Source organism: Fundulus heteroclitus, chromosome 8 (genome assembly GCF_011125445.2).
Source record: "Fundulus heteroclitus isolate FHET01 chromosome 8, MU-UCD_Fhet_4.1, whole genome shotgun sequence".
NCBI classification, from domain to species: Eukaryota; Metazoa; Chordata; class Actinopteri; order Cyprinodontiformes; family Fundulidae; genus Fundulus; species Fundulus heteroclitus.
The window spans coordinates 7917362-7931091 of record NC_046368.1 but is presented as its reverse complement, the minus strand read 5'-3'; the positions used below and the strand labels follow the sequence as shown (position 1 = coordinate 7931091).

The following is a 13730-nucleotide window of genomic DNA, read 5'->3' as shown; positions in this document are numbered from 1 at the left end:
CAAGGTTAAAGATCGACATGCATCTATATTTAAAGACAACAGAGCCGTTAAGGACTCAGACCTAGAAATTAATATCCAAAGCCTATTAATGAATCAGCCAAGAATAGCCAGAAAAAAAAAGTTTTCCTGTCTGAACAGGAGCCAGATCATTGAACCGGAGTCTTTATCAGTCCTAATAAAAAAATAAATAAAAAAAATAAATCAGGTAGCTGAAGCTTAGGGGAATTTTACACCAATAGTTTGTTTACTTTGGTCAGAATCAATTGATTCGTTTGTTAATATGTAACTTTTTCCAATGGTTCGGTTTCTTTTGACTCTGAAAAAACCCCAATCGAACCAAAACATGTAAACACAAACCCGGTGAGACAGTACAGTAAATACAAATACAGGAATATTGTTCTCTGTCCCAACTGGTCAAGAACATAGATCATTCAATTGATTCTCATTGTTGTTTTTTTCATCCGGTTCTATTTTAGGCAAAATTCTCTGAGTAGTACTTCAGAAGATGTCCTGAAAGTAGTTTAGAAATTAAAAGACGCACAGCCTTTGTTTGTTAGTTGCTTTACTCGACCGCATCCCACAATGCAACACCAACCTGGCTACAGGAAGGCGTTTGGCTCAAGCTCGGAGCGTAACCCTGGTAGATGTGTCAAGTTGAGGTCAGATCACGTTCAAACCATAAACGAACCGCTCTACAGTTCGTTTGGAGCCAAATGGTTTTGGTACGGTTGTTTTGGTCCGCACCCTAGCGCGACAGCTGTGTTCACATCTGCACAACCGTACTGCGTCAACGGGCGAAACACCAGTGTTGTTATCGATGGAATAAACATCTCAGGATTTAAAACACACTCATTCTGACCAACACCAGGACTCACCAGTAAAACCATCATACAACCAGAGGTTTGTTAGTTTTTGATAAAAACGTTTCAGGGAGTACAGTGGAGGTCGGGAATTACAACACAGTAAACTCTACGTGTCCACGGTCATTTGCCCGCCACTGGATTTTTAAGTTTAGTCTGTCTGGTCCAAATTCCTTTATGCGAATAAAGGAGCTTCGGACTGCTGTGCCGATTTCGGACAGCCTTTAACTCCGACGTCATTACGTGACGGAAATGCTCAAGGATGATTCTAGTCAAATACGGACCTACAGCCTTCCGAAAATAAACTACAAAGTGCGCTCTCTTCTCTCCGGACATTTTCATTAATTTCCATGAGGTGGGTGGTGCTTATATGGATCCTTAGCACCTGTAAGGGACTTTGCAGCTCCCTAAAGGAGCTATGAGAGGAAGCATAAGGCTACTTTTCCTACCTCCTTCCTTCCTGATAGCACTCATCATTGCGACCGCGGACGCACTTCCGCTTTGGCTAAAGAGTCCTTACCCAGCACACCACTTTGGATGCAGCCACACACACACTCATTTGTCCAGCGTCCGCACCATTGAAACATTAAACATTAAAATTAGGCCTACAGACAAAAACAGAACCCCAGAGGAGCCAGACTGCTAAATTTTTGAGAGAACAGATGTGATAATTGCTTTTTATTTCGTACTTTACGTTTACTCTGCCCATGGATTTTTCCTGCATTTCTGATGAAGGCGGCACATGAGCGCCCCCTGCTGACAAGCAGATGTGCACGCTGAGACTACACCAGCATTGCACCTGTCCAATATCTGAGATTATAACAAGGTACATGGCTTACTAAAATAAGTAAATTACAGTAATAATTTCTTTTAGATTACTTAGTTTAGATACAACTGATTTAATGACAAAGACAAAAATCTGTTTTATGAGCTGTATAATATGTTTCATGTCAGATTTACAAGAACTGAAACGCATGTACATCTTTCAGAGTTCAGATTTTGTTGCAATAAATTATTTACATTTCGTGCAATGAGTTAATGATGCAATGATTTAGGACAATCATGTGGTGCTGTCCGGCCTCACTTCTGTCAGTCTGCTGCAGGGCAGCTGTGGCTACAATGCAGCTCACCACCGTCAGGGTGTGAATGGGTGAAGAACTGTAAAGCGCTTTTGGGGTTGTCAGAACTGATAAAGCACTATACAAGTGCAAGCCATTTCTATTGCTGTAGTCCTCAGGGATGCGCTCATAAAACAAGAAACGTATGAACAGAGTCGCTTTTCAAAAACAGAGGTAGAACAAGAAGGCTGGCCAGGAACCAGCAGAAGCCGTGCGCTGCAAAGGACTCTAGCTGCAGCTGGCAAGGGCAGCGTAGCAGCAGCTCTCCAGGAAAAAAACAGGTAGCGCTCAAAAACCAACCAAATGGGTTGAAAACAGCCCTTATGATCTCAGATAAGCAGATCCCAAAAACACAGCCCCACTAACAGCTGACATGCAGCAGGAGTAACAAAGACGCACACCGCCACCTGCCCACCTATGAAGGCGTCGGCCAGTGGTGCGCTCCCATCAGTGCCTGGAGCCCACAGAGTGGGACCACCAGATTTGCAAAATGGTACAAAACAACTAGTTTTTTTTTATAGTTCAGCTTGGATTTTATTTTCTGCGCTGCATATATTTGCTGTGTGCGCTGAGTCCAGATGGTGTAGACGATTGGTCTTCTGGACCCACTGTCCTACTAGTTTTAGCTGCACCTCTGCTCCAGCACTCCTGATTGAATAATGCCGTTACTTCCTCAGCAGCCATCAAGGACTGCAGAGGCCTCGTCATCACCAGTTTATTTAAGACAGGTATGTGGATGCAGGGAAACACCTAGAACATGCAGGACAGTGGGTCCTGAACTGACTAGAACCACTGCACTGTCAAAGGAAATGATGTAGAATATTCCCTAATAGCCTGAGATTTACAGAAACTTCTCTAAAACGGCAGCTTTTGCCCTAAAAAAGGTCAAAGATGGGTTCATAAGGTCATCTTTGTATTATTCTAAAAATGTATTTTACATGTATTCTATGGTCTTAAAAGGTTTATTTTAAAATTACGTTGTTGATGAGTGGTGCTACACAGATAAACGATGATGTCCTCCTGGGTCTGTTTTTTGCCAAAACTGTGTTATCTTTGGTATTTTCACAGCTCCGGCGAATCAAATGCGAACAAATAGTGTCAAGCTGCTGGTGACAAAAAAAACCAAAAGACCTCATTTAAAATAGATTCTGCTGAGTTTTTTGTTATGCATGAACAGCACTGCCTCATTGGATTCAGCAGTAGTTTATCGCCTGAATGATTCACAGGTAAGCGGTAAGTAGTTTAAACAAATGAAGAAAACTTTGAGGCACTGGAAACCTTCTGAACTGCAATAAAAAGTAGTTAAAAGCCGGCCACAGCCCAAAGAAACACTGAAAACTATGGATCTAGATCAATAGGCGACAGGTAAATAGGTCAGGTGTAAAAGCAGGTGTACCCTTGCAGAGCTGAGCGTTGTGTTGGTCATGAAACTGGCCGACGACGACGTCAGCGTGTCCGGATACGACACCATGGACAGGCAGTCCGGCTGCACGTTTGTGGCCCCCGCTGTCCCCTGTCTTGCCTTGAGGGCCTGGATCTCCCGCCGCAGCACCAGCCCGTCGAAGCGCTCCAGGTCCTGCGGGGTGACCAAGCCTCGCACTTCCGACAGAAGGGAGAACTGAGGAAGAAGACAGAAGTGGACACGTAAAGCAGCGAGCCTGAATCGATGTTTCCAGCCCAGAACACGACGACGGTGGAAATCACAAACCCACAGTTTTAAATCTCAACAGAAGCCCAGGAAGCTTCAGATCTAACATGAGGAGCGCAGACTGCTGCCGAGCTGATATCGATTCCCACATCCCGCTCTCTGACTTACCTTCGCATGCGTGTTGAGCAGCTCGAACAGCGCCATGACCAGCTGCTCTATGCCGATGTGTCCGTCCCGGTACTCCTCCACGTAGTAGCTCATGGTCTGACGCTCGGCCTCGGTGAGCAGCTGCCGCGCCTGCTCCTCCAGCATGGCACGGGATTGGTTGACCAGACTGGACAGGGTCACCTGCGAGCCGGCCACCCCCTTATAAAACCCGGGCTACGATCAGTAGAAGAAAACACAGAAGAAGAAAAAACGTTTATGGTGAGACTTTTCTTGACCTGTTTGCATTTTTTTTTAAGTCCTTCTTGATGGTGTAGGGACGTAGAAAACCAGAACTGGGATTAGAAATAATTTAAGTGGATAGAGGTCATTGCAAAAGTGATTTAAAAAACGAATAGTTAGTCATTGGGTTTAGTAGATGTTAAATAAAAAAATCAGCTACTTTAAGAAGATTGCATCAACTCATCATTGATCTAAATTTCTAGGGATGCCAGACATAACGACAATTTTTTTTTTAAATTAAACCTTTATTTATACAGGAAATATCATTGAGACGCCTTTCTCATTTACAAGAGGGACTTTGAGCACATATTTAAATATGCGTACATAACAATAATACTTGTTTCCATTAAAGAAGACATTCTTTATCTAGGTTAAATTGCTTACCCTATAAACAACTTTGAATATTAAAACATGAAGTGCGTGCACAGGTTTTAATGTATTTTTGGGATTTATTTCTCAAATCCACCAGGTCACAATTATACATGTGGGCTTGAATGCATACATAAACAATTCTTTGCAAGATGCAATGTGATCAAACACTTCTTTGATATCCATCAGCAAAATGTGCACCAGTCTGGATGGATATCGGACCAAGCTTCTAGGAAGACTTGGTAGAAATAGTTGTTTTTCGATTCCTGGCAAACACACGGCTTTTAAAAAGTAGAGATGTACCAAGAAACCCACCGATGAGCGCAAGTTAAAGTGGCGTGTTTGCCGTCTAAAGAGGGGATATACATTCATCTATATTTGTGAAATATATTCATGCAACAGCACTACGAATAAGAGTCTATACATTGCTTCAATAAACAAAAGTAACATAGCTATACTTTCCAATGTACATCGTTCATGTCCTGTTTTCAGTCATTTCCTGAGGAATATGACGTTGCACTGCAAAAAGTAAGCAAAATGTTCTTGAAATGAGTATATTTTACTTGATTTGAGCAGGTAAATGAGACTATTTGCCAATGGAATAAGATTTTTGCACTTGAAATAAGAACAATTCATCTACATTGTCTCATTTCAAGTGCAGGATGTCTAATTATGTTATTTTAGGAGTAAAAATACTCATTCCATTGGCAGATAGTCTTACTTAGTGGCTCAAATCAAGGAAATTATACTAATTTCAAGAAAATTTTGCTTACTTTTTGTTCCCTTTTTGCAGTGTGTCATCTGCAAACAAGGCGAATTTTGGCATGACGCAAAGATAAAGAAAAAAGAAGAATAATGACAAAAAGGACAAAACGAGAGGAGATAAACCGGGTCAAAAACCCTCTAGACGGAAACTAAAGCAGGAATAAAAAGTAACAAAACCCAAAAGATAACAAATGGAGCAATCTTACACTGAGACAGTACTCCTATCCAAAATGTATAATCTTCCTCTTTCACCTTCCTGTTCTTCACCCCTCATTCATTATCAGTAATTCCCGGTTGTGCTCACACCGCAGAAGCTGGGACGTTCACACATGTGGGTAGGACGTTTTTTTTTTTTTTTTTTTTCTTGTTACAGCTGTCAGCATTGTGCCAGATGGCTTCCCTGTCATCCAGAAACTTCTGAGCTGTCAATATCACTTCACAGCTCCATATCTGCTCCCTTTTTCTCCCTCGTCTGTCTGCATCTTTTCTTTTTTTTTTTTCTCTCCCTTTTCCGTTATCTCCAATGCCTGCAAGAAGCCATTCTTTAATTAACTCCTTAATCAAAGACACCACTTCAAAGTCGGAGCTTCGGGGTCTGCGCCTCAATCTGTTTGTGGCGATGAAAACAAAAGGAGGAAACGGGCCCGGTGCATGACTCCCCTCCCTCCCACATCCTCTCTCCTTTCCACCTCGGCTTGAAACTCTCGCTCTCGCCCAACTGTCGGCATTATCAGCTGTGGCTGTTGCAGAGTCCCCGTTTGAGCGGAGCCAAAAAAATTTGACATGCCCAAGGTGAATTGAGCCGCCGCGCTGCCTGAATCCTAATAACTGGAGTGCTTACCTCGAGAATTCCTCTAAAGCATCCGCGCTACGGTTATTTAACTCAAGGGCGCAGTGGAGCGAAGCGACGGGACCACACGCGGCATGTGAGCGGCCTATTGCTGTCAGATTACAGAGCAGATTGACACTTGAGGGAGCTAAAAAAAATAATAATAAAAATCGGCGTCACTCAACCGGAGTAGGCCACCTGGAGTTAGCTGCTAATAGGATCTGGGACACTTTTACTATAAGAATGCAGTTCTCCTGTGAACGGACATCCTGTTTACATGATTTGATGCTCAACCAACTCCACCAGCACCCTCTTTTTATATTTTAGGCTGACAGATTTCAAATAAGTCATCATTATCCAATCCACTTTATTTATACAGCACATTTATGAACAGAAAAAAGTTTCCAATGTGCTGTACATAACAAAACAAAAAAACTAAAAAAAGGACACAGAGGACCACACAACAACGCAGTGTTAAAGGCCAAAGAATAAAAGTGTATCTTAAGATGAAACTTAAAACACTCCACTGTGGAGGCTGGTTGTAAATGAAGGGGCAAAGTATTCCACAGTCTGGAGCTAACTACAGAAAAGGCTCTGTCCCCTCTGGTTTTAATTCTCGTCTTAGGCACTATTGGCTGAAGATGGCCCTCAGACCTCAGAGCACGTGCCGGGAGAATAAATATGGAGGAGGTCGGTGATGTATTGAGGAGCCATCCCATTCAAGGCTCTAAACACAAACAATAAAACCTTAAAATCAATTCTAAACTTGATTCTAATCATTATAGCAAACCAACAATGCCTCTGAGCATACAAGGCAAGGGATGTCACAGTATGAAAGCTGTGTGATACAATTATTATCATGATTATATGTCTCTGCAGTGAAGCATCTGAATCCTCTTTGTTGGTATTAATGAACCTCAGCTGTCATGACTTTTAAACCTTATATACCATATACATATATATATATATATATATATATATATATATATATATATATATATATATATATATATATATATATATATATCTGCCTCTGTCATCCACCCACTGCTGGACGTCTCATCTGATCTCATCCTTTGTGACTTTCAGAGCCACTTTCTCTGCCCGTTCTGGTGGTTCCTCGGTCCATGTCGCCTGTTCTGGTCTTTATCTACCTCCATCCTCTGGTCTCCTGCTCATCCCTGCCTGCACCATTCAGCCATTATTCATCTAAGTCTGGTCCTGCTTGCCTGCCTCAGTTGCCACGACTCATCCCCTTCAATAAACCTTTTAAAAAACGTAACTCTGTGTCCGGCTGAATATCAGGTTCACCAGCATCATCTGTTATGTCAGCGCTTTGTCGGACACAGTTGATCCGAGGATCCTGGTTGTTTAACAGAAAAACTGGCACATTGCTAGTTTGGTTCAGGTCTCACTTGGCAGACCGGAACTACTTGGTGTATTTTGCCAATTATAAGTCGGAGTGAATGAATATTGAACATGGGGTTCCTCAAGGCTACGTCCTCTGGCAACTTTTATTCAGTGTCGGTATTCACCAACTACCCAAGCTTATGAAGCACTACAGCACCTATAAAGGAGCTATAAGTGAAATATAATGTTTTTAGATAGAACAAAAAAAATTGTGAAGAACTAAATATACCTTGTTAGATGGACTATAGTATGATGTCAAACACCATCTCTCTGTGTTGTTTACACAGCCGGGCCGGTCGGCCATTTACGTACGCCATGTAATCCCGCCCCATAAAATATCACCACAGCGTTCGCCTGAAGATGATCAGGACCCATTATTACCAAAAAAACAACAAATAAATAAAAATTTAAAACTGGACTCGTGTTTCCAAGGTGGAGAGCATTTCGAGAGCAGAAGCGGGTCCAGTTGGACTCGGAGCTAGCTTTTCTCCTCCGGACAGTTGAGTAGCAGCATTAAGTCAAATGTTTGTTTTTGTTGGTGTTCCAGTCTTGTTAGATTTGTGTTTTAATGTTAATTTGATTCAATGTAATGCTACAATTGTGGCATGTGGGTTAATTGCTGGAGTTTGACCAGGAATGGGCCAGGTGTTACTATTGTGTGAGGTGAGTAGCAGGTAGCCCAGCTAACACAGTTAGCATTGATTAATGCAGCCCAGGGCCTTCTCTTTCTGACAAAAAATGTAAAATTGAAACAGAAAACTGGCCTGGTGCTTAGATTTTGGAGGTAGGGAGAGGCGTGGCTTACCACACACCTTGTTTTGGTCTATACACAGTGCTCAACAGCGCACCTAGTGGTGAAATATAATTTATTGCTCCTTTAACTACATAGATGCTGAGGAGATAACTTATTGCATTGCTGTGAAAATGTTTTTTTTTAGGGGGGAAAACTACTTTTTTAATTTTGAACTTGATGTTAACTGAGGCGAGTGATGTCAGCAGCAATGCTTTAGATGTGCTTCTGGATTAATTTTTGACTTTCTGGCTGAGACATTGATGGACTCTTAGCGCCATTTTTGATGGTCTGCCCCTTTTGTTTTGTAATATCAACAGATGCATGTTTGCATGTTTTAATAAAATGTTGTAATAAAGGAAAATGCCTATAATAAAACAAAAAACAAAAAATCTCTGCTCTTGCTCGTTTTTTGATTCCCTGATCAGTACCAATGAAGAAACGGCCCGGTTACAGCAAAACAAATGAGTTGCATCTTCAGCTAATTTTCATTTGCAGATCATTTCACATGACAACTAACAAGGTTAGATAAATCGCATGACTGATAAGTTACAGTGTGTCACAGTGTCTGCAGTCTGCAGCAACAACACTCAATGCACCTCAGTTTGACACAGGCCTCTGCTGTGTTTGCAAATCAGCCAAGTTCTTTCATGCATCACAAAATAAGATATTAGAAACCAAAATCGGTGACGGTTTGACGCTCAAAGAAGGCTGGTTGATGGATGGAAAGTGGCAGGGAGCAACATGACCTTTAAATAACCTCAATTCACAACTCTTTTTATTCAACAGTGAATGATAGCAGACTTTTTAAATGTGCTCTTTTTTCAAGATTAGCAGGTATGAGGATTCAAACGAGTAAATGTTATTTGGCATGTCCAGCCACAGGACTTTATCCAATTAATAGAACACTCCATTTGAGTCAAATCATTTTTTTAAATGGCAGAGAGCAGCAGAATGAGGACAACAATTACAGATTGATGAATACAGTGAAAGGAAAGGAATTAAATTAGTTCTTCTGACTGACTGTAAATGGTTTTAAACAATGTGTTACATGGATTTCGTACCTGTTGGACTGTTTCATATTTTTTTCACAATAGAACCATGTATCCAAGGCAAATTTCACCCAAGGGAGACTAAGAAAGATACTTTGACTTTGAGTAGACGTTTACTAAAATCAGAAGTACTACATAACTATGCTAATTCATCTATTTCTGCATCTCAATCTTGAATAAAGTTGTTTTATTTCTATACAAATGCTGCACACCATGATTACAAACAAATGCATCTTCAAATTGAAACCACGTGTTGTTGAGTTATGGGTCGGAGTAATTTTTGGGCAAATGCTCAGTCTTTACTAAGGAATTTATAGCTTAGATAAACAACTTTTAAAAAAAGACTACCAGTTACATAGGTCTCTGCTTCAACCTTCACTATAGGCTCATGACTCCTCCTGAATGCAGAAGAACCTTATTATTTCTCATTTCAATATGACAAAGGTGTGCAAGAGAGAAGCTTCAAGTGTTTACTGGAACATATGAACAAATAAAATGTTATTTCTAAACTTGTCTTGTGAAATAAAAGTTCTATGTAATGAGCTCAACGTCTTTACTGATTAAATAATGAGACACTGTAAGAACATCTGATTGTATCAGGAAGAAATCCTCCCCCCTCTGGTCAGTGCCAAGGCTAAACTCAGGGGGGGAGGATTGCACCACAAACTCCCCGGTGTGAACAACTCTGCCCTACAAGTCATCCTAAAGAGATTACATCTGCAGTCTCATCAGGACTCAGGTGTCCAAGTACTCAAGTTAGAATGTGTCTCGGAGAACGGGCGTCCATGTGCTGAAAAACAGCAGCGCACCGGCGGCAGGTCGCTGAAGGCGAGATGCCAGAATTGCCAAAGAATCTACAGGACTGTCTCAGAAAATTAGAATATTGTGATAAAGTTCTTTATTTTCTGTAATGCAATTAAAAAACATGAAATGTCATACATTCTGAATTCATTACAAATCAACTGAAATATCGCAAGCCTTTTAATGTTTTAATATCGCTGATTATAGCTTACAGCTTAAGAAACCCAAATATCCCATCTCAAAATATCAGAATATCGTGAAAAAGTATACTAGTAGGCTATTCAACTAATCACTTGAATCGTCTAATTAACTGGAAACACTGCAGGGTTTCCTGAGCCTTGAAAAACACTCAGCTTGGTTCAGTAAACTAAATCACAAGTATGGTAGTGGTTAAGAGACGACATAAGATTCTCACAGTAACTGGTGTACTGACCATGGCATTACTGTCCTTGATTGGCCTGCCAATTCCCCTGACCTGAACCCCATAGAGAATTTGTGGGCTATTGTGAAGACGAAGCTGAAAGACACCAGAGCCAACAATGCAAATGAGCTAAAGGCCGCTATTGAAGCATCCTGGGCATCCATAACACCTCAGCAATGCCACAGGCTGATTGCCTCCATGCCACGCCGCATTGATGCAGTAATCTGTGCAAAAGGATTCCCAACCAAGTACTGAGTGCATTAATGGACATTTTCAAATGTTTGATTTTGTTTTGCCGTTATAATTTTTTTTTTTACTTGGTCTGAGGAAATATTCTAATTTTTTTGAGATAGGATTTTTCTGTTTTCTTCAGCTGTACGCCATAATCAGCAATATTAAAACAATAAAAGGCTTGCGATATTTTAGTTGATTTGCAATGAATCCAGAATGTATGACATTTCATGTTTTTTAATTGCATTACAGAAAATAAAGAACTTTATCACAATATTCAAATTTTCTGAGACAGTCCTGTAAATGTGTTAAAATCTGAAATAAGACGACGGTAAAAAATCCCCTAAATGGAATATTGACCAACTTTCTCCTCATTAATTGCTCTAAAGCATTCCGCTGTCCCTCAAACGACATTAATTTGCTCCAGATCAGCTCCCAAATGGATTCAGGGGAAGAAAAAAAGAAAAAAAAAGAAAAGCTAATGATAGAAAATTGCTGTTTGACCTATACATAATTAATTAGCTTATCTGTCTGCTGTGGTCTTTAGGTTGCGATAGGGATGGGGGGGCGAGGGGGTGTTGTAACCGCTGACAGAACTGACAAAGACAGAAACCTCATTGCTTGTTTAAGCAGTGCACTCCCCAGCAGATAGCTCTAAGAGCAACGGGGATGCTGGGGCTGTGGGAGGTTGGCGGTAGGGCTTGACTCCAACACGGGGAGCCTGACACACACGGGAGAGCCGCAGAGCCTTGAGTTATCACCTCCCTGCTTTCTGCTAAGCCCCAAAGCCCTCTCGCTATACATCTTCCCCTCTTAATGCCCCCGAGACTCGCTACATCACGCTAGCGCAGACAAGCCTCTTCAACGACACGCGGCTCTTCCTGAGACTCTTCATGAAAGTTGCTGCATTTCATTTTTGTTTTTTCCTCTCGTCCTGCGTTTCTAAGAGAGGACTTTATGCCCTCACGCGACCTTCTTCTGGATGTTTCTACAGCCGGCCGACGGCGACGCAAGCTTTTAGCGGCCTTACAGCAGCGAAGAGTGCAGCTCCAGAAGATCAAAGGAAACGTGAGGACGTCAAAACCTTCACGCCACGACACGGAGAGCTGGAAGCAGCGAATAGATGCAGTCAGCGTCGGTGTTCTGCCGTGTCTTTAAGGTTCTGGTGGCGATCCAGTTTCGCTCCTTCCCATCAATCAAGGAAAAGCTTTTCTGTATGGATCTGGGTTTGTGTAGGAGGGCCTTGTCATCCGGGAAGATGAATAGCTCTTCCCTAAACAGATGCCCACAAAGTTTTAAATGCAGGCTTTCTTCTCTCTCCTGCATTTTCAATTACTACTTTTCGAATATATATAACAATGATATGATTTCCTTCTTTGTTGCCAAGTGTTTAACATCGCATAACAGGGATAGTGATTCTTATTTCTAAGATGGGTGAAGCATTAAAAACTCCCAAAACGTCAGACTGCAAGGCAAGGCAAGGCAAGGCAAATTTATTTGTACAGTACATTTCAGTACAGAGACAACGCAGAGTGCTTTACATGATTCAAATAGAGGAAAATAAGACAGAATAAAACCAAGTTGGAATAAATTGTAGAAACAAAATAAAACATGGGAAAATAGAAACTAAAAGCAAATATTAAAAATAGTTGGACTACAAAGTTGAACTAATGATGTTGCAGTCATGCCATGCTTTTAGGCCCATACTTTTCATCATGATATCAAACTTTCCACCGTAGGGAAAAGATTGGCCCTGGAAACTTTGCCTTTAACCCATCCTACAGACTTCTCTGCTTGCAGACCCTCTTTTTTCTTTAATTTTTATTATTTTAAAGGTCATCTGCGATGTCGATCGTTGGCCGTTCGGGTATAAATACCTGTTTTCTTTTTTTTTTGTGAAACAAAAATAAAGCTAATCAGTTAATCAATCAATTAAAACAAGGATGACGTTTGTTTTTCCATATAGGACCAGTATGTTTTCAATAGTTTTTTTGTACCCTCATCATTTAAAAAAAACTACAACATCATGGATTTGCTGAACTCATCTTTGTCAGGTATTCAAATTTGTTCTCAAACATTAAACTGTGACTAAAATACTTTTTTCATAGAACCGTATGTCACATTAGCAGGAAAACACAGAGCTCAACATAAAAGGATAGGTTAAACGTAAGGTCATATAAGAAAAAATGAAATGCGGTGAAAGGTATACAGCCCGTAGATCTAAACACAATCGCAAACTTCCTTTAAACCTTCAGTTTACGAGGTGCTCACACACCCAGCATCCGCCTGTTCTCCCTTACAGGGGTGCTAGATGACCTCCCCTCTCTGTTGGACCTAAACTGTCCATCAGAGTCCCCGTAATAAAAAGTGAGCTCTCCTTCTCACCTTCCTCTTCGCTGCCGTCAGCTACTGTCGCTTCCAACTTTCCTGCAATTTCGACATTCCCGCACGTTCTTTTTTGCAAAGTCACAGCCAAAGTCAAACAGGAAAGGAAGCGGTAGTAGTGCTGAGCTAATCAGTGACAGCTTTAGGGTATAAGGCAACAAGATATTTGCTTAGATTTTAAATTTTGCCATGCAGTAGTGACCTCCGAAACATGATGTTGAGAGTAAAAGGGTAAAATATGGATTATATTACCTCAGTTTTTAATGTTAAATCCAAAGTGGTCCTATTACTGTAACCCTAAAGTGCTGTTTCAACAGGCTCATTATTGAACAGTTTAGCACCAATTAAAAGATACACCTGGGAGTCCACAGAGCAAAGTCTGTGAATGATTTCATTAGCATTGTACTTTGTGAAAAACGGTACAGATTTACAAAAAGGAAGAACAACTATGTTTGCTTTCATGGAATTTGTAGAAAAATTACCAATGAGTGTAGGTCTATTCCTCAGTCTCATTTCATAGCAGTTTCATACTGATAAACAGTGTCTTGGCGTCAGGTGTCAAAGGTTTCCAGCCTTAATCTTAAACCTGTCCAAAATGCTTGGA

At 41.0% G+C, this 13730-nt stretch overlaps 1 protein-coding gene across 4 annotated transcripts in view; it reads right to left on the bottom strand.

The window, feature by feature from the left end:
- whrna (whirlin a) overlaps positions 1–13730 on the bottom strand; it is a 185378-nt gene that overhangs the window by 29987 nt on the left and 141661 nt on the right. For all 4 annotated transcript variants that reach the window (XM_021317332.2, XM_036140049.1, XM_036140048.1 and 1 more), the window contains exons 6-7: positions 3795–4007; positions 3375–3596 (exon numbers count right to left, since the gene is read on the bottom strand). In XM_021317332.2, the coding sequence (XP_021173007.2) occupies positions 3375–3596; positions 3795–4007 (435 nt within the window). The remainder of the gene's footprint in view (positions 1–3374; positions 3597–3794; positions 4008–13730) is intronic.